This window comes from Oncorhynchus kisutch, linkage group LG17 (assembly GCF_002021735.2).
Source record: "Oncorhynchus kisutch isolate 150728-3 linkage group LG17, Okis_V2, whole genome shotgun sequence".
In the NCBI taxonomy this organism is placed as follows: Eukaryota; Metazoa; Chordata; class Actinopteri; order Salmoniformes; family Salmonidae; genus Oncorhynchus; species Oncorhynchus kisutch.
In genome coordinates, this window is record NC_034190.2 from 52,324,066 (window position 1) to 52,350,083 (window position 26,018).

The 26,018-nt window shown below is 41.7% G+C and overlaps 1 protein-coding gene across 1 annotated transcript; it reads right to left on the bottom strand.

Moving 5' to 3' along the window:
• Positions 1 to 1,855: 1,855 nt before the first annotated feature.
• Positions 1,856 to 25,208, bottom strand: LOC109907881 (sodium-coupled neutral amino acid transporter 3). The gene is made up of 16 exons (XM_020506147.2): positions 25,039 to 25,208; positions 20,909 to 21,031; positions 19,665 to 19,740; positions 19,419 to 19,534; positions 15,420 to 15,493; positions 14,932 to 15,024; positions 14,329 to 14,410; positions 9,873 to 9,955; positions 9,567 to 9,625; positions 7,978 to 8,103; positions 6,137 to 6,216; positions 5,808 to 5,908; positions 5,516 to 5,640; positions 4,552 to 4,696; positions 4,206 to 4,309; positions 1,856 to 3,961 (listed from the first exon to the last, which is right to left on the bottom strand). The coding sequence occupies exons 2-16, from the start codon at positions 20,965 to 20,967 to the stop codon at positions 3,857 to 3,859; spliced, it is 1,428 nt and encodes a 475-aa protein (XP_020361736.1). The 5' UTR covers positions 20,968 to 21,031; positions 25,039 to 25,208; the 3' UTR covers positions 1,856 to 3,856.
• Between the last annotated feature and the right edge of the window lie 810 nt (positions 25,209 to 26,018).

The window sequence follows — 26,018 nt, forward strand, 5'->3', positions numbered from 1 at the left end:
TAATGACTCGGACGAGAGGGATTTACTCCAGACACTCGAACAGGCCCTCATTCAGTCATTCGCAGGAGAAAAAGACAGGGATTTCTCAGAAGGAGATCGGGGTGCCTTGTGAGGATCAGGCGACGGACGAGTGGTTAATCTGCCTTTGTACATTGTAGATAGATGGAAATCACTGGATAATAAATTGGACGAACTTAAAGCACATATATCCTACAATATACACCATCATTTGCAAATCAATTCATAAAAAATCCTTTTTGTCTGTCATAGTTGAAGTGTACCTATGATGAAAATTACAGGCCTCTCTCATCTTTTTAAGTGGGAGAACTTGCACAATTGGTGGCTGACTAAATACTTTTTTGCCCCACTGTATGTATATTTGTAAACAACAGCTGGTGCACAATATCTAAGGAAGTCTCAAGGTTTTGCTCGCCTTTGGTAGAGTATCTCATGATAAGCTGTAAACCACACTATCTAACTAGAGAGATTTTGTCTGTATTTTTCGTAGCTGTCTACATACCACCACAGACTGATGCTGGCACTAAGACTGCACTCAATGAGCTGTATGCCGCAATAATCAAACAGGAAAATGCTCATCCAGAGGTGGTACTCCTAGTGGCCAGGGACTGTAATGCAGGGAAACTGAAATCCAGAAAGCACCAGTGACTCGGTCAATAAAAATGTGGTCAGATGAAGCAAATGCTAAGCTACAGGACTGTTTTGCTAGCACAGACTGGAATATGTTCCGGGATGGCATTGAGGAGTACACCACAAGAGAAAGGAGATGATTGTGGACTACAGGAAAAGGAGAACCGAGCACGCCCCCATTCTCATCGACGGGGCTGTAGTGGAGCAGGTTGAGAGCTTCAAGTTCCTTGGCATCCACATCATCAACAAACTAACATGGTCCAAGCACACCAAGACAGTCGTGAAGAGGGCACGGCAAAACCTATTCCCCCTCAGGAGACTGAAAAGATTCGGCATGGGTCTTCAAATCCTCAAAAGGTTCTACAGCTGCACCATCGAGAGCATCCTGACTGGTTGCATCACTGCCTGGTATGGGAACTGCTCGGCCTCTGACCGTAAGGCACTACAGAGGGTAGTGCGTACGGCCCAGTACATCACCAGGGCCAAGCTTCCTGCCATCCAGGTCCTCTATACCAGGCGGTGTCAGAGGAAGGCCCTAAAATTGTCAAAGACTCCAGCCACCCTAGTAGTCATAGACTGTTCGCTCTGCTACCGCACGGCAAGCGGTACCAGAGCGCCATGTCTAGGTCCAAGAGGCTTCGAAACAGCTTCTACCCCCAAGCCATAAGTCTCCTGAACAGTTAATCAAATGGCTACCCCAGACTATTTGCATTGCCCCCTCTGCCCGTTTTTCTACGCTGCTGCTACTCTGTTATCTATGCATAGTCACTTTAATAACTACCTACATGTACATATTACCTCAATTACCTCGACTAACCGGTGCCCCAGCACATTGACAGGTACATTGACATTGACAGGTACCCCCTGTATATAGCCCTGCTATTGTTATTTTACTGCTGCTCTTTAATTATTTGTAACTTTTTTTTGTGTATTTTTCTTAAAACTGCATTGTTGGTTAAAGGCTTGTAAGTAAGCATTTCACTGTAAGGTCTACACCTGTTGTATTCGGCGCATGTGGCAAATACAATTGATTTGAACTAATAACTGTGAGAAAAGGTAGTCATTCAAAAATCATGTTAAGCACTATTAATGCACACAGAGTGAGTCCGTGCAACTTAAGTGACTGGTGAAGCAAATATTTACTCCTGAACTTATTTAGGCTTGCCATAATAAAAGGGGTTGAATACTTATTGACTCAAGACATTTCAGCTTTTCATTTTTTATTCATTTGTAAAAATTCAGAAAAATATAATTCCACTTTGACATTATGGAGTATCGTGTGGAGGCCAGTAACAACAATGTTTTATTTAATCCATTTTAAATTCAGGTTGTAACACAACAAAATGTGGAAAAAGTCAAGGGGAATGAATACTTTCTCATTGCACTGTAAATATGTGCCACTATTATCTAGTGTGAATGATGTCACTCATGTTCTTTATGAGGAATCAATTTAATTTAGCTCCTCCCTTCCTTTCAGCCTAGTTCTAAACGTTTGTTTTACTGACCAGTAAATTTTAGGACCAAAACCAATCTACATGTCTATAACCAATAATCTAACTTTAAAAGCTTGATTGTGGTTGGAGTTATTATTGTCTGCATGCTGAAGGAGAATTACAATTTAATTTGTCAATCATTTATGAATGTTGTGAAAAGCAAAAGACATAGAGCATGCAGATGACAGTAAAGACGTCTCAATAAATACTGACAACCACTCGTCTTTATTGAAAATAGAATATAATTGACAATGGTGCCATGTCAAACACAAAATGTGCTTAGCAACAGACCGCAGGCTGGTGACATTACAAAAAGCTATCACCTTTTTGGAACGATGTCTCCAAGACACTCAGCCTTGTCCTTCCTAAACAAGCATTCAGCCACCCAAATGGGCTCCGAGATCCTCTTGCTCCACATTATCTATTGCTTCTATGTCAATATTTGACATTATTCAATAGTTTTACCTCAGTCTCCACTATACAAATCATTATAAGCAGTGACATGAACTGAAAATCTGCACAGACTGTACATGTCAAATAAGACACAGCTGAATGTCATCATTCAGTTTGTATTGGCACTCGCTTCTTCATTATTGCCTCATTGCTTTGTTGGATGTCAAATATACAGAGACATTATTGCGGATTCCCTATTTGCATAACACCAGCATAAAACTTTTTTCACAAAAGGAGAACGAACGTATGATAATTATACACTACAAAGTATTTTGGGTTCACAGTTGTTTTGTTCACTATGTGTTTTATAACGTGTGTTTTATAACGTGTGTTTTCATTGTTCTGAATATTGTGGTGAAGACTAGATGGGATACCAAATTGAAGACATCGTGTCCAACAGATTTCAAGGCCAAACTTGCAATATCTCGAAGAGTGACTCGACAGAAGGATGAAATGAGATGGTTGCTCCATGATAACTGGAACATTTGAGTCAATACATTATTTGGCAGGAAGCAACATGATACAATATAAATAGGTAAACCATACAGAAAAGTGTTTCATTTATCATTCTTGGCTCATTTGGTTTATAATGGTCTGCAGCTTCTGAGGAAAAAACACTGGACACTACCAGTCCCACATCTCGGTCAATTACCTCAACAAATATTGCTGAAATGATGTTCAACAACCAAATCTAGGGGTTCACAGACAGGGTAATATCATAAAAGTAAATCCCTTTTAGAAGAACATTTTCTTCTCTTCTCCTTAAACCTGGTTGATTAAACCACAGCCGATATTTGATCGAGAAACGAACCTGGGGTGAATTGTTTGGCAGTTGGGTAGCTGAGGACTGACTGTTCAAGAGATCAAGTCCCCTTGCATAGAGAAAATGAACCCCTCCCCTCTATCTCTGTCACTTTTTTGAATGGCTTTTGACACAGGCAGCAAGTAGTGGTTTAGGGGTTTCTACAGGCAACACCCTCGTCAGCTCCTCTGACACTGCCTAGAACTCCTACCACAAAGAAAGTGACATCACTGGGTTCCTCAAAGACTCGCCTCCATTGAAGTGTAGCATGTCCATTTGATTTGAATTGGTGGGGAAATGGTCTTACCATCGGGGTGGTATGGTAAGACTCATGATCATGTGGGTCCAGCCTTTAGATGGTGTTTTATCCTTCTCACAATCCAGACGGGATTGCGAAGTGGCACGGCGACAGGGCGTGCTGCTGTGTGGCATTTGGACCCTTATCGTCAATGGATGTGCTCTAATGGCCACCTCCAGCTCGTTTCTCTCCGGTCGTCCAGTCGATGATGATGAATGTCAGGCTCATAGACATGAAGATGAAGCCCATGGCTGTGAAACAGGCAGCCTGAAACCAGCCAGAGAAAGAGTTGTTGGAATTCGCCTTAAAGTCATTCATGTTGTTAAAAATCTCCACCCAAACCCGGGTTTAGGATGTTTTTACTAGCACCCGTTGTGATACCACCCACCCACTCCAAACTGTAGCGAAAGGGTCATGCTAGATGGTGCCAAAACCTGGGGATTGTGTAGAGAGTTTTAACAAACGTGTCTAGACAATGGAAGGAAAATTTATGAATGATGTGAAGACCTACTGTGATCTTTGGTCTAGACTTCATTGGTTCTTGTTCAGTGGGAACAATGCGGATGTAGAATAACCCTGGGAGAATGAAGATCAGGCTAGGTGCAGTGGTGGCCCCTGGACAGATAAAGGAGACAATGAGTTGTTCCACTGGCAAGTACTCTTGTATGAGGCATTTGTAATATATAATGTCAATATGAAGGTCTTCCTTCCCCTGGTGTTAATAAGGATGATGATGATGAAACAGTGGTACACTGGTACAGTGTGTCTGGTTGGTTTGTGAGTGTGGGGAGAATGAGCATCGGAGGCTGGACGGCAATAACTGTAGTAGTCTATATTCATGAATATATAAGTCTCACCAATGATGCCAAAGATGTCTCGGATGTTGGGCACAAGGATGACGAGCACGTTGACCACGAAGAGGAGACACAGGGCGATGGTGATGTGGCGTGCCCAGTGGAAGGGTTTCGCTGGGAACAGGAGCTGGAGAATGGCTCTGCGAATCTGGAAACCATACACAACAGAGAAGACTCAGAGGAGTGCCTAGGGCGAAACTTGAAATATGGCTGTCAAGTTAAGAGGTATGTGTGAAGTCAATCTAAATTAACAGAATGTAGAATGTACAATCCGGCATCAGCTATTCTGTGTGACACAGTAAGTTAACATTTAGAGGAAAATGGATATAAAAGTAACTGCCAAAATAAAGGAAACTGTGTAAATGAAGGATACAAATTACATTAAAAGCAGGTGCTTTCACACATGTGTGGTTCCTGAGTTAATTAAGCATATTAACATCCTATCATGCTTAGGGTCATGTTCATGCCTAGTTGCCCATTATTTTGGTAACCATAGGGAGAGAGTGTGTGTGTGTGTGTGTGTGTGTGTGTGTGTGTGTGTGTGTGTGTGTGTGTGTGTGTGTGTGTGTGTGTGTGTGTGTGTGTGTGTGTGTTTGTGTGTGCATGTCAGTCACCAGATCTCAATCCAACTGAACACTTATGGAAGATTCTGGAGCGGCGCCTGAGACAGCGTTTTCCACCACCATCAACAAAACACCAAATTATGGAATTTCTCATGCAATAGAGTTGCAGACAGTTGTTGAATCTATGCCAAGGCGCATTGAATCTGTTCTGGCGGCTCGTGGTGGCCCGAGACCCTTTTAAGACAATGTATGTTGGTGTTTCCTTTATTTTGGCAGTTACCTGTGTATCAAGGCTATGTCGGTTTTAAAATGCAAACAATGTTTGAAATGCAAACCACTTGAAGTGTCCTCAGAAATACATTCATTTGAGTATGTAATTAGAGCTTATGAGAGGAGGCTCTTACAGGGAAGAGAACCACAGGGACAGTAAGGGTGACTGCCACCAGTACGGCCACACGCACACACAGGATAAGTGTGTCCAGAGGGTCCACTTTGCTGTAGGTGTGCAGGAGCTCAGATTCTGTGTTCACTACATAAACATATATACGCAACACGCATACACACACGCACGCACGCACACAAACACGCATGCACACATGCACACACACAAATTGAGTATCATTTGAAATACTAAAATCATTATTTTTCTTCTGTAGATTGTATACAACTAAAGCCCTCTTGAAGCCCTGGTCTTACCGTAGAAGGTGAGGTAACCAAAAATGGCAGTGAGGAGGTACATGACGAACATGCCCATGATGGACACATTAGCAATACCCTGCATACGCCTCTTGGTGGCACTTTGGTGGAAAAGAAAGCAGTTGTTTTTTTGTTTTTTTCAATTAATGAGCTACAGTAATGATGTTACATTTATTACATCAAAAATTGACCCTTGATTTAATGAAAAGCCAACAGGTATAATAGGTATTGTACAGCAACATGAGTATCAGTAAAGAAAAATAAAGGCTGTCATCCCGACATGCTATGGTGTTTATGAAGGGAGCTAATTGGGAGTTTTATCGACTTACTTTTTCAGTTCAGTGTAGATGGGAAGCACCTCGGGGTGACAAACAAAGGCGAACGCTAAGATGGGGATGGTATACGCCGTCTGAAATCCATATAAAGGGTAACTAAAATTAGAGGCGTCACATGAGGAGTGTTTGAGGAAACTCACTAGACTGTGTGGATAATTGTGCCACACTCGGTTCTGCTCCGCCTCAAAACACATGGACAAGCACTTGTCCAGGCAGCAGGGTTGGGGAGAAATGGATTGCCAAAAACGGTAACTGTAATCCGTTACGTTACCAGCAAGAATATTGTAATCCGATTACAGATACTTTTGAAAAACTAGATGATTACTTCAAGGATTACTTTTAAATTCAGAAAGGATGTTTGTGGAAAAAAAATATTTGACACTTCTCTGTTTTCTCAATGATAGAATACCAAGAGTGTGCAAAACTGTCATCAAGGCAAAGGGTGGCTACTTTAAAGAATCTCAAATATAAAATATATTTTGATTTGTTTAACACTTTTTGGTTACTACATGATTCCAAATGTGTTATTTCTTAGTTTTGATGTCTTCACTATTATTATACAATATAGAAAATAGTAAAAATAAAGAAAATCCCTTCAATGAGTAGATGTGTCCAAACATTTGACTGGTACTGTATATATATCCATTGATTCTTGAAGAATATAACTTATAAATTCCTCATGAGCTTTAGTTCAACTGCCACACTCCATGAGAACCCAACATATAAGCTTGTATTACTCCAATATTTGTAAAACATTGTATATGTAAACAAACACTGTATAGCCTCATAACATGATTAAAACAATAATGTTGATATCATGGATGGTCAGTCCTTGTATTCATAGCTCGGTCTATTAATCTGAGAGTGGTTACATTTCTCCAGGCCCATCCCTCAGCTTTTTACCAAAACAGAGGCGGGGCGACCGTTTTGTTATTGTTTCATCTGTGGATTTGCCATTTAAACAGCTGCATATGATCAAGATATCAAATTGTCACCAACAAAAAGTTTAACAATAGGCCTATAGCAAATGCAGCATATGGCATTCATTTTTCACATGTAATTAGCACTTTTCAGTAGTGCTCAAAGCATGCCATTCCAGCATTTATTTTTCAACTCGAATCAATGAGCCCAATCAGTCCTCCATAACAACAAAATCATAAACAACAGAGTGGGGCTGGCTAATAAGTCCTTAGTTTTGGGCTCATGCTTAGATAAAACCATTTGGCTAATCTATATTTCCAAGTCCTATTCTTGACGATCAAGGGGTATAACATTTATTGGAATGACAAGAATTCGGATAGACTTTGGTTTTTAATGTAAATATATAATTGTATTGTATTATATTATATGTAGTAGAAAGCGATGGGTTAGAAGAAGCCTACATAATCAACCCATAAAGTAAAATTGAACATCCATATATGGCCAGCTATGTAAACTTTAAGATTGATTTATCCTGCAATAAATATCATTTAATTGGTAACATACATTTTTGTCTTCTTCTAAAGGGGAAAGTTATCTAAAAGTAACTGAATGTAATAAGATTACGTAACCGAGTTTGGGTAATCCAAAAGTTACATTACTGATTACAATTTTGGACAGGTAAGAAGTAACTGTAATGGATTACATCTAGAAAGTAACCTACCCGGCCCTGCCCGGCAGTAACATGACACCATGTCATTATAATATTGAATGACCTCTGCTCCAACTGCAAATAGCTCCTAACCTTATGTGGTCTTAACACAGTAAGAACCTAAGAGCAGAGGTGATGTGAAAGAAACACAAAAAATAATATTTGAACTGATATTTGTGTAGCTGTGCCGTAAACACTTCCTAACCTCCTGGTTGATGGTGAACATTCTGCCTTCGCACTGTCCCTCTTCCACGGTGGTGTTGATGATTGTTGTGTGATTTCTGCCATATGGCACCATGGGGCAGGGGATGTTGAACTTCTTGTATATGACCTTTGAGATGGAGAGGGAGAAAGACAGAAAGAAAGAAAGAAGCTGAGCTGTCAGAGTTAGCAGAACAGCTTGACCCTCTATCGCTGACAACCATGATGACATACTGTATCTCTGGTTAATTTGTGAAATCCTGTCCCAAGCCTCATTCCTCCTTCTGCTAATTGATCAAGTTCAACGATAGAATTTGTTACATTATTAATGTACCTTTCTGCAGCAAGGCATTTCAAAAAGTATCTTGTTAATGCCCAGAACTGCATCAGCAACATGCACAATAGTGTAATCTAGGATTGTGCTCAATTATTCAAGCAACCTTGAATTGTAAGGTTCTGTATTTATATTCTTAGTCAACCTTGTGTTCTGTTTCGTTGTTTTCTTGAACGTAGCCCTGTTTCTTTGTGTTCTTCTACATAGCCCTGTCTTTCATTTTTGTTCATTGATTTCACCTGTGTGAGTTACTCACCTGGTCTCATCAACTCCTTATTTAGTTCAGTTCATTCTGTTTGTGCCTTTGTGAGGTATTGTTCATATTGACTCTACTAAGCCTTTTCCTAGCTCGTTTGTGAGAACCGGTTATAGCCTTCAGTCCTAGTTTTGATTCACCTGCTTGTGTATGACCATTGCCTGCCTGTGTATGACCATGATTACTGTATTCTGCGAAGGTGAAATAAACACCTACCGCGCTCTTCGTGTGAATCTACACCTTTTTCTCCCTGACTATTCATTACATGAATAGTATCAAAAATGGTTGAGCTATAGATTTGACATTTGACAATATCTAAATAATTATTGGGACGAATGTTTCATTTATAATGTTGCCCCCCTTTTTCCTTGTATGTCAACATAATTAGATAATGACCTATTTCAGAAGGTTAACGTACAGATGCAGGATCTCAATTTGCAATGCAGGAAATGTAAAACTTGAGGTTTAAAAAGGCTTCTGACATTTGTAATTTCCACTTTGAAATTTCAGATTAGATTTCCCCTTATGAAAAATGTATCAACTCCCCCCAAAAATGTTCATTCACTTATAATCCACATAATACTTACACATTTCCTGTTGGTACAGTATTTTCCTGCAGTAGCAAACTGGCTCAAATTAAGATCCTACACCTGTATCCATGTTAGCAAATTTCAACAACAATGCCTGGCTGGCAGTGAGTATAGGAAACAGGAGCTCACATGAAATGTCATGTGAGGTAGAGGGGCACAAGATAAAAATATCTCCTCATAAATTATCGCTAGTCATGTCCTATGATAAGCTGTGAACACAAAAGCTATGAGCACATTAACAAGGGTAAAGAATCACTAAAACAGCCAATCACCAGGAGGAATTTAATTTCCCAAAATGGTGAAAAGCACATGCAGTATTAGTATAGCATTGAAATGTATAATTGTTGGTATAATATATAGTGTAATATAATAATACAATATCTGTCGTCAGATGTCATCAAAAAGTCACTCACCGAGGAAAGGAAGAAGACCATGCAGGTGAGGGAGAAGCCACTGGTGTAACCCAAATACCCTGCAAGATGCAGTCGAGGATTGTTACTACAACAAAAACAACAACCATCCCACAGACCAGCTGACAATGTTTGGTTTCCAGAACACGTCTGCTCCTGACCTAAAACATGTCCTAAACAGATACACATCCAAATGTTTTGTTTTATGAATATATGAATCAAGAGGTGTTGATTGAATGATTGACAGACATAGAGGTCATTAGCAGCCATTATGAAAGGTTGAAGTTCATGATGAGATCAGTCACATACCCAATTGTCTCATCAGGGCAAGTGGAAGGATGATGCACACACTGACGATGAGGATGAGGTAATTCCCGTTCAGGAACCACTCTCTAGTTTAAAACATAAAATAAAAATAAAAACACAGCCAGACACAAAAGTTAGTTACTTCTAGTTTCAATAAGACATGCAATGTAGACTATGTAGAAAACATACTGTTTAGGGACAATTGATTTAGTCTAAGGGAGAAATAGATGGGCTTTTACGAACCTCTCACCATTACCAATAACAGGGGAGGTTTGGGGGGGGTAATATTTATGCCTCTGTAACTTTCTCACTCATCATTCTGTACTGTCACCTCATTTGAAACATTTGATCTCAATATTTACTATATCATTGCGCTGCCGAACAGGAGACATTTTGAGGAACAACCCCCATTACGTTTCTTTCTAGAAGTCCAGTCAGCCCAAGAGGCAGCCGCAAAGTGGAAAGAGCTGGACGTCAAGATGTCCTTTGAAAGTTCCGGACGGGCAGAGTTCCAGATCACAACGTCGAAATGTTTCTAAACAGATACTTCACTGTTTTACAACCTTCTTTGAAACCCGTGGATAAGATTGGGATATGGTATGGAGTACCCAAGTACAAAGTGCGCGAAACAACAAGTGGGCATTTGATATCAATCCGTAACTCAATCTCCCTAGGCCCATACAAGAGGAAGATCTCCTGCCCTGGACAGGCCCCTCATTGTTACATCTGCCAGGGGCTAGACCATAAGGGCAAGGAATGCCCAGAGGTGAAGTGTTGGAGATGTGGAGATCTTAGACACAAATCCAGGGTATGTGAGTCTACAAGCATGTGCACCCTGTGTGTAAAAGAGGGCCATGACTTCTTCAAGTGTCCCCAGTCGTATGCCTACAAAGTGAGGGTTGATCCACAATCCAGCCCAGAGGAAGAGCCAGAAGAGGAGACAGAGACAGAGACATCGACCCCGACAACGAGTTCCATCACTCGACAGGTCCGAGCGCAGCTGAGAGACAGGTGCCAGTGAATGAGAGAGAAGCCGAGGGAGCTGAATCCAAGAGTGAAGGCGACCAGATCTCCGAGGAAGGTGTCGACGAGAGTATCCAATCCTCCAAGTTCAGCCACAGAGAGAGTGGGGAAGTCCTTTGAGGACGCGAGTGAGTCAGACTTCAGTATTAATTATCCGACCCCCGGGTAATTAGAAGAGGACGAGAAGAGGACGATTGAGTTACTCAGTCATTATTATGAAACACGTTTAGGCAATCTGTATCACATGAATCACGTGTGCGTGTGTGTGTGAGAGAGACAGAGCGAGTTTGTGGTGTTCTGTTTTGATGTGAGTTGGTGCCTGTTTGATATCTGGTTGACATCAGATTTAATTCATTCATTCATTCATTCAATTCAATCCATTAAAGGGGCGATTTGGGACTGGTACATTCATTTTTTGGACTTATATATAGACATTGATTATTGAAGAATGCAATTTAGAAATGCCTCATGAGCAATGGTCTTACTCCATCAGAATCCAAAATATAAGCTTGTTTTACTTAATTTCATGTAATTGTAAACAAACACTGTATAGCTTCAAAACATTGTTAAAAATATAATTTGGATCTCACGGATGGTCAGTCCATGAAGTCAAAATCCATATGAGAGAGTCCTTGCATCTATGTATTTGAGAGTAGTTACATTTCTCCTGCCCCATTTCTCAGCTGTTTACCAAATAAAGTGTGGGGATAATGCTTTAATGATAATGCCATTCATGTTTGAATCCCAGATTACCCTGCAGTCGACCTACAGGACTATTCTATGTCCATAATAATGACTTACTATCTCATAATAATGACTTACTGTCTCATTGTTATGACTTGCATACAGTTGAAGTCGGACGTTTACATACACCTTAGCCAAAGACATTTAAACTCAGTTTTTCATAATTCCTGACATTTAATCCTAGTAAAAATTCCCTGTTTTAGGTCAGTTAGGATCACCACTTTATTTTAAGAATGTGAAATGTCAGAATAATAGTAGAGAGAATCATTTATTTCAGCTTTTATTTCTTTCATCACATTCTCAGCAGGTCAGAAGTTTACATACACTCCATTAGTATTTTGTAGCATTGCCTTTAAATTGTTTAACTTGGGTCGAACGTTTCGGGTAGCCTTCCACAAGCTTCCCACAATAAGTTGGGTGAGTTTTGGCTCATTCCTCCTGACAAAGCTGGTGTAACTGAGTCAGGTTTTTGTAGGCCTCCTTGCTCGCACACACCTTTTCAGTTCTGCCACAACATTTTCTATAGGATTGAGGTCAGGGCTTTGTGATGGCCACTCCAATACCTTGACTTTGTTGTCCTTAAGCCATTTTGCCACAACTTTGGAAGTATGCTTGGAGTCATTGTCCATTTGGAAGACCCATTTGCGACCAAGCTTTAACTTTCTGACTGATGTCTTGAGGTGTTGCTTCAATATATCCACATAATTTTCCTACCTCCTGATTCCATCTATTTTGGGAAGTGCACCAGTCCTTCCTGCAGCAAAGCACCCCCACAACATGATGCTGCCACCCCTGTGCTTCACACCTGGGATGGTGTTCTTCAGCTTGCAAGCATCCCCCTTTTTCCTCCAAACATAACGATGGTCATTATGCCCAAACAGTTCTATTTTTGTTTCATCAGACCAGAGGACATTGCTCCTAAAAGTACAATCTTTGTCCCCATGTGCAGTTGCAAACTGTAGTCTGGGTTTTTTATGGTGGTTTTGGAGCAGAGGCTTCTTCCTTGCTGAGCGGCCTGTCAGGTTCTGTCGATATAGGACTTGTTTTACTGTGGATACAGTTTTGTACCTGTTTCCTCCAGCATCTTCACAAGGTCCTTTGCTGTTGTTCTGGGATTGACTTGCACTTTTCACACCAAAGTACGTTCAACTCTAGGAGACAGAACGTGTCTCCTTCCTGAGCGGTATGATGGCTGTGTGGTCCCATGTTGTTTATACATGCGTACTATTGTTTGTACAGACGAACGTGGTACCTTCAGGCGTTTGGAAATTGCTCCCAAGGATGAACCAGACTTGTGGAGGTCCACACATTTTTTTCTGCAGTTTTGGCTGATTTATTTTTGCTTGACATCATGGGAAAATCAAGAGGCACTGAGTTTGAAGGTAGGCCTTGAAATACATCCATAGGTACACCTCCAATTGACTCAAATGATGTAAATTAGCCTATCAGAAGCTTCTAAAGACATGACATCATTTTCTGGAATTTTCCAAGCTGTTTAAAGGCACAGTGAACTTAGTGCATGTAAACTTCTGACCTACTGGAATTGTGATACAGTTAATTATAAGTGAAATAATCTGTCTGTAAACAATTGTTGGAAAAATGACTTGTGTCATGCACAAAGTAGATGTCCTAACCTACTTGCCAAAACTGTATGTAAACTTCCGACTTCAACTGTATCTCATAATAATGACTTAATATCTCATAGTTATGACTTACTATCTCATAATTATGACTTACTATCTCATAATTATGACTTACTATCTCATAACTCATAGTCAGATAACAAAAAATGTGGGTGGCAGGAACAAAATAATGTCTTAAAAATGTCTTAAATGTCTTAAAAAATCTCCTCTGTGCACAACTGTCAGAAAATGTCAGAGATCCTGCCTGGTTGATTTCAGTACGACGTTTACCAGTGCGTGCTGTAGTAAAGTGGAATTGTTTTGTCATGATGAAGAAAATGTTACACCTTTTAGTGAAATACTACAAAACTAAAGAAATATGGAATCTGATGTGAATTATGATGTAGGCCTATGTATAAATCCCAAGTCCGTCTTCGATATTCACATGGGTGACATTACTAAAGAAGTATGGTGGACGATATTATGCATTGACATTACTAAACAAATATTGTGGACAATAATTGTGGACAATGCATTGTGAAAAGTACAATTTGGAATACAAGATGCCTATAAGTCTATAATTTTTTTTTTATTCAAACACTATTTATATTTATTTTTTTACAAATAAAAATGGAATAAAAAAATAAGAAATATGACTCCAAAGAACTTCCATGGATACTATTAAATCTGTAAATGATGTTATGTAATTATGAACTCAAATGCATTGATGTGAAAGTTTATTTGTATTTGTGTGAATTATTTATGATTATAAACTGGGTGGTTCATGCCCTGAATGCTGATTGGCTGACAGCTGTGGTATATTCTGATATACCACAGGTATGACAAAACATTTATTTTACTGCTCTAATTACGTTGGTAACCTGTTTATAATAGCAATAAGGCACCTCGGGGGTTTGTGGTATTTGGCCAATGGGTCGTGCCTAAGAACAGCCCTTAGCCGTGGTATATTGGCCATATACCACACAGGCCTTATTGCTTAATTGTAAAATGTGAAAAACTTAAATAAAGATTATTTTTAAACAAAAAAAGAAATGTGCTGCTCCACTTACCCAGTGTTCGATGACAAGCCCAGGAAGGCTTGAATGACCAGAGGCAACTCATACTTCACAATGAAGAGGTAACTGGACATTGCTGGAGGGGATTAAACATATTTCAAAGTTGTTAACTTCTATTTTCAAAAGAAAACAGACATACAAAGCCCATTTACCTGTGTTTAAAACACAAACATTGGAGGAAAAAGTCCTGTTCTGTCCTGAACCACTAAAACTTTTATGAGCCATGAAATCCATGAGTGTCACGAAGCCATGAGTGCATTTGTATGTGTCACTGTGGATATTTTTTTAAACAGATACTATGTGTTAGTGGAAGTACTGTACTAGGTACACCACCCCATTCACACCTAGAGACATTTTCTATTAAGGTATCTTTACTTTTACTCAAGTATGACAATTGGGAACTTTTATCCACCACTGGACGACCATACCAAAAACAAGAAGAAGCGGCTCCAGTGGGCACACGATCACCAACACTGGACAATTAAGGAGTGGACCACTGCCTGGTCCGAGGAATCCCGGTTCGTGTTGTGCCATGCTAATGGAAGAGTCAGGATTTGGCGTCAGCAGCATGAGTCCATGGTCCCCCTAGCCACTTACCGCCGATGTTGTGAAAGGTTATAATGACTCCCGCTGCTATTTTTCCTGGGTGTCCAAAAGCACGGAAACCCAGCTGTTCATATGCACGAATACCTGAACAGACAAAAGAGACATTAGTCTGTGAAAGAGTAGAAATGGAACGGAATCTATCTGTCATGTCATAAGGATACACTTTTATCTAAAGCAACTTACAACAGATAGTGCTTACATTTCAGTATACGTGACTCCAGCAGGAAATCAAACCCACAACCACTAATTTACAGACAGCTTGGTTCATATAGTGGATCCCTACTATAGTTTTCTCTATTAAAAAAAAGCTATGTATTTCTGTGAAGGGGTAAAACAACAGGTTTTTCAATGGTACAGATGTGAAGGGAAAGTTTGTTCACAGAAAGTTTACTTTTCTCATCTTGTTATGATACACTCTATGATTCAGCTACTAATTTGTCTTTGATTCCATGGGCTAGTCCTTAGTGACACACACTCACCCACAACTCCAGCACTCTTAAGCAGAAGGTGAACCGAGTAGCTGGACAGACAGGCGATACATATCAACAGGATTCTGCGGAGCACAAACAACTGACTTAGACATTTTGGAAAGGTAAACAACATAATTGATTTCACGTGGTTTCATCCAATGTGAAATAATGAGTAGCCGACCTCTTCACCGATTAATCAAACCGTTTACTACGAAGTAAACACTGGAAGAAGAAGCTGGCCTCCTGTAATAGCAACTTGATAATGACAATGCTCAAATGATTTATTCATAAGCATTCAAAAAGAAATGGACTCCTGCCTGACCCTGACATGAATGTGAGCAACCCAAAGAGCAAAGCATGCTTGGGAGCCATATATGTGGTGTGCCCACACGCAAGCTATGATTCATCTGCCAACTCTAAGCTATTTTTAACTCCTGAAATTTGATTTAGAAGTCTCATGTGTCTCAAATCACACCATTAAAGTTACATATGGACACGCCAACACACACCACTCTTCTCCACAGTTTTTTAAAAACCATTCAAAGACCATAAATGTCAAATATTATATTGACTATTTTTCATTTAAAAAATTGTCAGCTTTCCACTGTACTGTTTTGGTAACATTGTTGCAACGCATAATGCAGTAACAGTGTGTATCAAACCATATTGGGAGTAGCTGCATCTGTGACCTTTTGACAAAAAGAAACTGTCACGACTTCCGGTCGTCACAGTCGTCGTCACTGGCTTTCTAGCTGCCACCGATCCACGTTAGTTTTTCCATTTGTTATGTCTTGATTGTACACACCTGGTTCCCATTACGTTATTATTTTTTCCCTATTTAACACTCTGGTTCTCATTATGTTTTGTGCATGATTTTTCCTGGTTTTGTGTTTGTCTGTTGTGTTAGGGTTTGTTATCCCTGCGTGGATTTATGGGCTGATTATTTTTCTGAGTAAAGTACGTTATTTTACTCAGTTCTGTGTCCTGCGCCTGACAACTGACACTTGACAGAATCACGCACCATTTTAATGGAGTTAGCAGGTGCACCCAGTCCTCCGGTACGGGCATGTGTCCAGCAGCACGCGACGATGCTCCAACATCTTGGCACAGCCATGGATCGCGTGCAGCTCAACATGGAGAGATGGGAATGAGGGGTTTTTCCCACAACCCCATCAACTTCACTCCAACCAACACCACCACCAACACCACAACCCACACCGCTGTCCACCCCTCCGTCACCTGGACCCAGTGGGATTCGGCTCTCGCTCCCGAGCGCATATGATGGGACGGCTGCCATTCCTGCTCCAGTTGGAGCTCTACCTGGCGACCGTCCATCCGGCTCCCTCGGGATATCTCCTGTCTGTCGGAAGGCGCTTGAGTGGGCCAACGCTGAATGGGGAAGTATAGACGCAGCGTTGGTCCGCTATGAGGATTTCACCTGCCGCTTCCGGGCGGTCTTCAATCAGAGTCCAAACCAGGTCTCCACCAGGTCTCCACCATGCACATTCCCCCTGAATATGCCGATTTGGCTCTCGCCTTCTGTAAAAGGAAGGCGACTTAACTACCACCCCATTGACGGGGGGATTGTGCAATAAATCTCCTGGTAGAAGCACCACTTCCCAGGAGTCACGTGTATCCTCTGTCACAGGAGGCTATGGAAACATATGTCACCGAATCTCTGGGACAGGGATACATTCAGCCTTCCACTTCACCTGCCTCCTTGCGTTTCTTTTTTGTGAAGAAGAAGGATGGAGGTTTACGCCCGTGCATTGACTATAGCATTGACTATAGTTTAAATGCATTGACTATAGTTTAAATCAGATCACAGTGAAGTATAGTTACCCTCTGCCTCTCATAGCCAGTGTGACCGAGTCATTGCATGGGGCGCACTTCTTCACCAAACTGGATCTCAGGAGTGCTTACAACCTGGTGCGTATCCGGGAGGGGGATGAGTGGAAGACGGCATTTAGTACCACCTCTGGGCACTATGAGTACCTCGTCATGCCGTACGGGTTGATGAATGCTCCATCCGTCTTCCCATCCTTTGTAGACAAGATTTTCAGGGACCTGCATGGGCAGGGTGTAGTGGTGTATATAGATGACATTCTAATATACTCCGCTACATGCGCCAAGCATGTGTCTCTGGTGCGCAAGGTGCTTGGTCGACTGTTGGAGCATGACCTGTACGTTAAGGCTGAAAAATGTCTGTTCTTCCAACAGTCCGTCTCCTTCCTAGGGTACCTCCTGTCTGAGTCAGGGGTATAGATGGAGAATGACCACATTTCAGCTGTGCGTAATTGGCTGACTCCAACCACGGTAAAGGAGGTGCAGTGGTTCTTAGGGTTTGCCAACTACTACCGGAGGGTTTTCCGGGGCTTTGGTCAGGTAGCGGCTCCCATTACCTCCTTGCTGAAGTGGGGACCGGTGCGACTGCAGTGGTCAGCTGAGGCGGACAGGGCTTTTGGTCACTTGAAGGCTCTGTTTACCTCGGCTCCTGTGTTGGCTCATCCTGATCCCTCCTTAGCGTTAATAGTAGAGGTGGACGCGTCTGAGGCTGGGATAGGAGCTGTGCTGTTTCAGCGTTCGGGTACGCCACCAATACTCCGCCCCTGTGTGTTCTTTTCGAAGAAGCTCAGCCCGGCGGAGAGAAACTATGATGTGGGGGACTGGGAGCTGTTGGCTTTTGTCGGGGCTCTGAAAGCGTGGAGGCATTGGCTTGAGGGGGCTAAACACCCTTTTCTCATTTGGAGTGACCACCACAATCTGGAGTACATCCGGGTGGCGAGGAGGGCCATGTTTTTCACCCGTTTTGTGTTCACTCTATCCTACAGACCAGGTTCCCAGAACGCTAAGGCAGACGCACTGTCTCGGATGTATGACACAGAGGAGCGGTTCACGGATCCCACTCCCATACTTCCGGCTTCTTGCCTGGTGGCACCGGTGGTATGGGAGGTTGACGCAGACATTGAGCGGGCGTTACATGCGGAGCCCACTCCCACCCAGTGTCCAGTTGGGCGTAAGTACGTTCCGTCTGATGTTCGTGATCGATTGATCTGTTGGGCTCATATGTCACCTTCCTCTGGTCATCCTGGCATCAGTCGGACAGTGCGCTGTCTTAGTGGGAAGTACTGGTGGCCCACTTTAGCTAAGGACATGAGGGTGTATGTTTTCTCCTGCTCGGTGTGCGCCCAGTAAAAGGCACCTAGACACCTGCCCAGAGGGAAATTACAACTCCCTACCTGTTCCACAACGACCATGGTCACACCTATCGGTGGATTCCGTGACGGATCTCCCTCCGTCACAAGGAAACACCACGATTCTGGTTGTTGTGAATCGGTTTTCTAAGTCCTGCCGTCTCATTCCTTTGCCCGGTCTCCCTACAGCCCTACAGACTACGGAGGCCCTGTTTACACACGTCTTCCGGCACTACGGGGTGCCTGAGGATATAGTGTCTGATCGGGGTCCCCAGTTCACATCAAGGATCTGGAGGGCGTTCATGAAACGTCTGTGGGTCTGCAGGTCTCAGGGTTTCACCCCGAAAGTAATGGGCAGGTGGAGAGAGTTAACCGGGATGTGGGTAGGTTTCTGCGGTCTTATTGCCAGGACCGGCCAGGGGAGTGGTCGGCTTTCATCCCCTGGGCAGAGATGGCCCAAAACTCCCTCCGCCTCTCCTCCACTAACCTGTCTCCGTTTCAATGTGTACTAGTTTATCAGCCGGTTCTTGCACTGTGGCATCAGAGCCAGATCGAGGCACACTAGATAAATAATCCCACCCCACAAATTTTGACCTGGCAAGTTAATATTTAACTTGGTTGGAGTGTGTGTGTACTAATTTCCCACTGGGCACACACTGGTTGAATCAACTTTGTTTCCACGTCATTTCAACAAATTACGTTGAACCAACGTGGAATAATCGTTGAATTGACGTCTTTGCCCAGTGGGTTGTCTGTTGTCACTTCAGGAAATCACATAGGGACATGGCACACATGAGTGTGCTGCTGTACTCACATAAAGAGAACGATGCCTGTGTTTGACATGGCGTATGACAATCCCAGAATTCCACTCCCCATGATGGCGTTACTGAGGTTAAAGACGGACATTCCGAAAGAGGTTTTTCCCTCAAACTGCCAAGGATACAAATACATGAATGTCAGTTGTTATAACTCCTCATAATGACATTTCATGACATGACATCTCAGCATAAAAACAATGACTGTCGGCTCCAGAGCTGTGGCCATAGTTCTTCATACTCACATCGGTAAACTGGGGCTTCTTGGTCCCATCACTCTTATGTGGTAACATCTCCTCTTCCTCTTCTGCCTGCGGGATGCTATTATGTCAATCAAACCAAGGAAATAGAAATTACTGAGGTTAATCCATTGGATGATCCATTGCATCATTATAATCCATTGGGTGCTTGAAAATGCTGTCCATGAAAGTACTGTATTCATTTAAAAGTTTAAAATGCATAAATGTAAAACTGTGAAATGTAAAAACGAGTATTTACAAAAAGCACGTTTTCACAGGCATTTTTCCAGGTATATGTAATATACACTCAGTGGCCAGTTTATTAGGTACACCCATTTAGTACCGGGTCGGACCCCCCTTTGTCTCCTGAACAATCTGAATCCTTCGGGGCATGGAAACCTTGCTCAATTGATATCAAGGGACCTAACGTGTGCCAGAAAACATTCTCCACACCATTCCACCACCACCACCAGCCTATACCGTTGAAATCAGACAGAGTGGAGCCATGGACTCGTCATCAGCATGACGCAACAGGAAACGGGATTCATAGGACCAGGCAATGTTTTTCCACTCCTTAATTGTCCAGTGTTGGTGACCGTGTGCCAACTGGACCCACGTCTTCTTGTTTTTAGCTGATAGGAGTGGAACCCGGTGTGGTCGTCTGCTACAATAGCCCATCCGTGACAAGGACCGACGAGTTGTGCGTTCTGAGATGTCATTCTCACACCGCTGTTGTACTACGTCATTATTTGTCTGCTTGTGGCCCACTTGTTAGCTTGCATGATTCTCCCCCAACCTCTCATCAACGAGCTGTTTCCGCCCACAGGACTGCAGCTGACTGGATGTTTTTTGTTTGTCGCACCATTCTTGGTAAACCCTAGACACTCTCATGCGTGAAAAGCCCAGGAGGCCAGCTGTTTCTGAGATACTGGAACCGGCGCGCCTGGCACCGACAATCATACCATGCTCAATGTTGCTTAGGTCACTTGTTTTACCCATTCCAATGTTCAATCGAACAGTAACTGAATGCCTTGATGCATGTCTGCCTGCTTTATATAGCAAGCCATGGCCCTGAGACTCATGGGTGGTGTACCTAATAAACTGGCCACTGTGTAATTATAGGGTGGTAATAGTCTTCTTTGTCAGAAAACAAACACAAATGCACAAAAAAAGACTATCATGCACACAACTGGGGGAAAGATATTATCATGCATGCCAGGTTGCAATATGTGCAGTCAAAGAGGACATACCCATCTTCGAAAGGGACAAAGCCATGGTGGAGGCCATTTGATAGCTTTTGGAGTTCCATATTGTTTTAGCTGATACAAAGACGAGTGGGTGACTGATGGTTTTTTACTGGCTAGAGCTCCAATCTGAAACAAAGCAAAGAGGATTGACCTTAGATAAATGAGTTATCGTTTGCATGTCATTCAAGATGATAGACAAAAAAAAATGTACAGTCAATGAAAACGGTTTGGGGAATTTGCACGTCGCAAAGCCTAGACTCTAGGGCTGGGCTCTCCAACCCTGTTCCTGGAGAGCTACCCTCCAATAGGTTTTCACTTCAACCTCAGTTGTAACTATTCTGATTCAGCTTATCAATCAGCTAATTAGGGTTGGAGTGAAAACCTACTGGACGGTAGCTCTCCAGGAAAAGGGTTGGAGAGCCCTGCTCGAGGGTAACTGTGGGAGTTGTCAAGGTGTCTGCTGTCACTATGGGACCACATGTCTGCTTCCCACCAGTGGAATCTATAGCACCACTCTCTCCTTGCATGTGTCATTTCATTTGACAGCTCAGGTTGCAATGCCAGTAATGAGACGCCTGACTACTTTTGAAATCCTTCCAATAGAATTCCTTCCAATAGAAGAGGCTAACAAACGTAATAACAGTATCCATTACCAACACCTGGAAGCACTGTGTTGTCATCACAGACTTTGTTGTGAACACAGACTCTGATGTGAACACAGACTTTGTTGTCCACTGTTATTTATCTAGATTTTATTTATCCAGAGTGCCATTCGTCTCTTTTTTAATCGATTTGGATTTCACTCTTGTCCCTCTCCACTGCAGGGCTACCATAGGGTAAGATACCAGCCCTATGCTAACTGAGGTGCCAGATGTAATTTGATGTCAGTACAGACAAAATTGGCAAACAATAAATATTGCAATTTGCTGAACAAATAGTGTCATATGAGGCTGCTTACATATCGCCTTCTGATACATTGACAAAATAATTATACAAGAAGATAAGGCATGTGGCCCTTTATCAAGGCTCGTGAGTTGTGTTGGCTCACAGCTGAGGCAATGTTGTATTTGATCATTTTATAGCTAGGCTACTTTTGTTCTCAGTGTGCTGTATTTACAGACAATAGTCTTTTCTTCAGAAACATATGGTCTGACTAGCCAAAGAAAACAAAACTTTCAAAATGTAGTCCTATGATTAACTCATAACTAATGTTCTTTGCTACCCCCACGCAACACTTCTGTCTATTTCATTACGGCATGAAAGTGAAACCTAAATATCTTGGATAGTGCTTTTGTAAGTAAGCTTTCCTGTTTGACCTTTACCATAGAAAACATTACTGCTTCTTACAAACTGTGTTGCACTGCTGAGTCCAATGACCCCAGGGAGGTGTGTTTTATAACACAAGTGATGTGGGACGTTGGAATTCACATTTATATGCACGCCAGAATTTTTCCTAACCCCTGAGATGGATACGTGGCTCACTGGCTCCCAAGTTGCAGTTTGGAGCAAGTCCAGGTTTTTACCAGCTGCAACTCCCCACCAGTTGCTGGAGACCTCAGCCTTGTTATGTCAAACGCGATTTTGATAACGGTTCGACTCACTCTGACATCACATGATGCATCACACGCTTTTCAAAGGTAATTCAGGTAGCGGGCACCCTACATACCCTAATACATTGGATGATCCTTCAGAATGTGCCTTCTGATGATGACCCATACTAAGTGTACAGTACTTTGGTATGGGTAAATTGTACATAAATTCTACCCTGTGGGCCAACTCTAGTTTCTATAGCAATAATACCCAACAGCATTTAGAAAAGCCACATGTGAATTCACACCAGTTCAGTGGAAATAAATAACTCCCAAACGTAAATTCTGGTAGTCTTCAGCTGCAGTTCCTGCAGACTAGAGCACAGTAGGTGTTGGTCTGCTGTTCCTACAACCATTTCACACACATTCCTTTCTCTGTCTCTCTTCCTTTTCACATTTCGACATTGCTACGTTTACGTGTGGGATCTTTCTCCTTTGGTAAATCTCTCCCTACATTTATTCCAATACTTTAAGAGCCCCTGGAAATATTTTTTTTACGTAACCCAAATGCTTTTCTTATGACAGGCACCTTGTTGTGAGTGAACGGGAACTGTCGGGCAAGCCCATACTTGCATTGTGTTTTGGGAATCAAACTCCAGAATATGCCTTTCTGCTCGGTTCTCACTTCGCACCAACACAAAATGTCCCTGTTGAAATCAACACCCAACGACCACAACTACAAACGAACACACACATACATGCACTGGTGACCCATTCACACACATGCACACATACCTAGACACGCAAGCACACAGACACACCATCTATTTTTGTATGCATTATTTACATTGCAAGGCTCTTTCGTGGAAATGTAGTCTTTTTCTGATGTTTATTTTGGATATTTTAGGAAGCCATAGTGGTCGGCAACCAATACAGCCAGGAAATCGTCTCTGAGTGAAGAAAGATGTCCGATATTGTAAATCAAATGTGTGATGTCAGGTAAAAAATGCAATGGTCTATAATTAGAGTGGTATGGAAACCATCTATCATTTCCGATAAAATGTCTGTTTTAAGATTTTGCTAAAAAAGAAAACTAGCTAGATTTCTGATCTTATGTATTATTATTATTATTATTGACTGACCTATCAGAAAACATATAGCCTAATCTGTAATGGGAAGAAAAAGTCCTATATAGCCTGTTGAATTGTGCATTCGGCCAACAGACGACCCACAAATAAGTGCCACCATGTGACGCTAGTTTGGAAAGGTGGATAGACATTGCCTTTATAAAACTGAGAAACAATAAGAGGGCTCTTTGTACAAATTAAAAACCTCGAGGGACATATTCATATGTTGACTATGTCTTGTGTGAATGTATCTAGATAGCTCTGTCGTTTTTGATTCATCCAATTGCAATGGTGGCAACTTCCCTCTGTTACTGTATCTAGTATTAAGCTATTTATATGATACTGTACCAAGGCTGAGTTTCCGAGTGAGTGAAGGAAACAAATGTGCCTGAAAATAGGGAAAGTATATGGCAGCAGAGTGCAGCACATAAAACACCCTCTGATCCCCCTTTTCTGTGCAATAAAGCGGTGTATTCATTACATATTATGTAATAACCTTAATACCTTATTTTTTCTTGCTTTCCATTGGCTGATTGAGAGGTTTTTATGCTTTAGCAATAGTCCTGGAGTTAGGTGTAGTTGTACACTTGACATCGAGGCTAGTGGATAGGAAAATTGACTGGGTAAATAAACAATGTATGAGATTCTGTCAATTCTATTTGAGGAAGAGCTATAAATTAACGTCTCCAATGATACAGTACGATCAACTGATTCTTGTATTTATAGACAAGGGGAAAACGGGGTTTTGTGCTCAAACAACTATATTCGAAGGCACTCCATTAGACACTAGTGTCCAGTAGACACTCTCTCCATTATAACACTATAGTTTATTATAGATCCATTGTTAAAAACATACTGTGACGTTTCGGTCAAGGGGGTTTTGCATTAACAGACAAAGATCCAAGACACTGTTGTGTTGGGTTGTATGATTCACATTACAAAACAGTCAACTGCTATTCTGAGCAATTGCTTGAATACAGTGTCAGTCACACAAAGAAAGAGACAGTGGCCACTGAATTCACTGTCAGTTGGTGTCCTTACTCTCATGAGCTCACTCGACCTATCACACAGTGTCTGTCTGTAACCTTTCCAAATGGACATATTCAGACCAGTCTTCCAACAAGTCATTTGACACCCACCTACTCAATCCATATTGATAGAAATAAAAGGGCTTTTAAAAGCTGCAAAAGCTGACAACCAAAAACAGTAAAAAATCCACACATGAAACTGGTCAGGAAAACATTCCCAATCATGAATAGTGAAAAAAAGACTTTAGTACTTCAATATGTTGTGGAAGTCAAAAAAATAAAGTGTAGTTCAACTGATAATGACAAATTCCAAAAACACTATCTCACAACAAACCTTACTGATGTGGATCAGTGAAATTCCCATAGTACTTAACCCTTCCTGTAAAGTACTTCATATAACACACGTGGCATGGCAATACATGGAAGAAAAAAGAACTGGGTTCTCTTACCTTCTAATGCAGAAAATATAGTTTCAATGAAGACAGAGAGATAGTGAAGGGTGTCCTGAGGAAAATATATGTTTTCTTGACCAAGGTGTTGTTTTTCTCAGTTGTAATTGGCCTGAGTTTAGAGACAAGAAGAAAGAACAGAGAGTGTCTTGCTTAGGGGAAAGGGAGACGGTTTGGGTGGGAGCACATGTATAGGAAAAAGCACTAAAAGGGAGGGCTGTTCAAAATTATGGTCTCAAGTTTCTTGTGATGTCACACATGGCCACTCCTATCTCTACTGTCAAAAACAGGCATGCAGGGGCATATTCTCACAACAACTCTGGTGAATTGCTCCATTGGGATTCCATCACATTTGGAAGAGGCATTGACTTCTCTTATCAGAAGACTGTATTCTCACATGTCCTCTCCTCCAAAAAATTGCAATATTAGAAATAAATATGTTGAGGTGATCAATCTCAGGTTGCATAAGAGTCTGGCTCAGTGGAATGAGTTCAGCCCCCCATGAGAAATACACTGGAAGGGAAAGGTAAACCACAAGGCACCACTATAAGAGTAACAGTGCATTCGGCCAAAAGACGACCCACAAAAACGTGCCACCATGTGACGCTAGTTTGGAAAGGTGGATAGACATTGCCTTTATAAAACTGAGAAACAATAAGAGGGCTCTTTGTACAAATTAAAAAGCTCGAGGGACATATTCATATGTTGACTATGTCTTGTGTGAATGTATCTAGATAGCTCTGTCGTTTTTGATTCATCCAATTGCAATGGTGGCAACTTCCCTCTGTTACTGTATCTAGTATTAAGCTATTTATATGATACTGTACCAAGGCTGAGTTTCCAAGTGAGTGAAGGAAACAAATGTGCCTGAAAAAAGGGAAAGTATATGGCAGCACATAAAACACCCTATGACCCCCTTTTCTGTGCAATAAAGTGGTGTGTACATAACATATTCTGTATAGCTTATTTGCTGCGTAAGG

Excerpts from the sequence above, each read along its gene's own strand:
- LOC109907881 (XM_020506147.2), bottom strand. The coding sequence starts at position 20,967 with ATGGAACTCCAAAAGCTATCAAATGGCCTCCACCATGGCTTTGTCCCT. Across the intron at positions 9,626-9,872 it reads TGCCCTGATGAGACAATTGG|GGTATTTGGGTTACACCAGT; the intron begins GTATGTGACTGA and ends TGCATCTTGCAG. Across the intron at positions 4,697-5,515 it reads TCCCTGTGGTTCTCTTCCCT|ATTCGCAGAGCCATTCTCCA; the intron begins GTAAGAGCCTCC and ends TATGGTTTCCAG.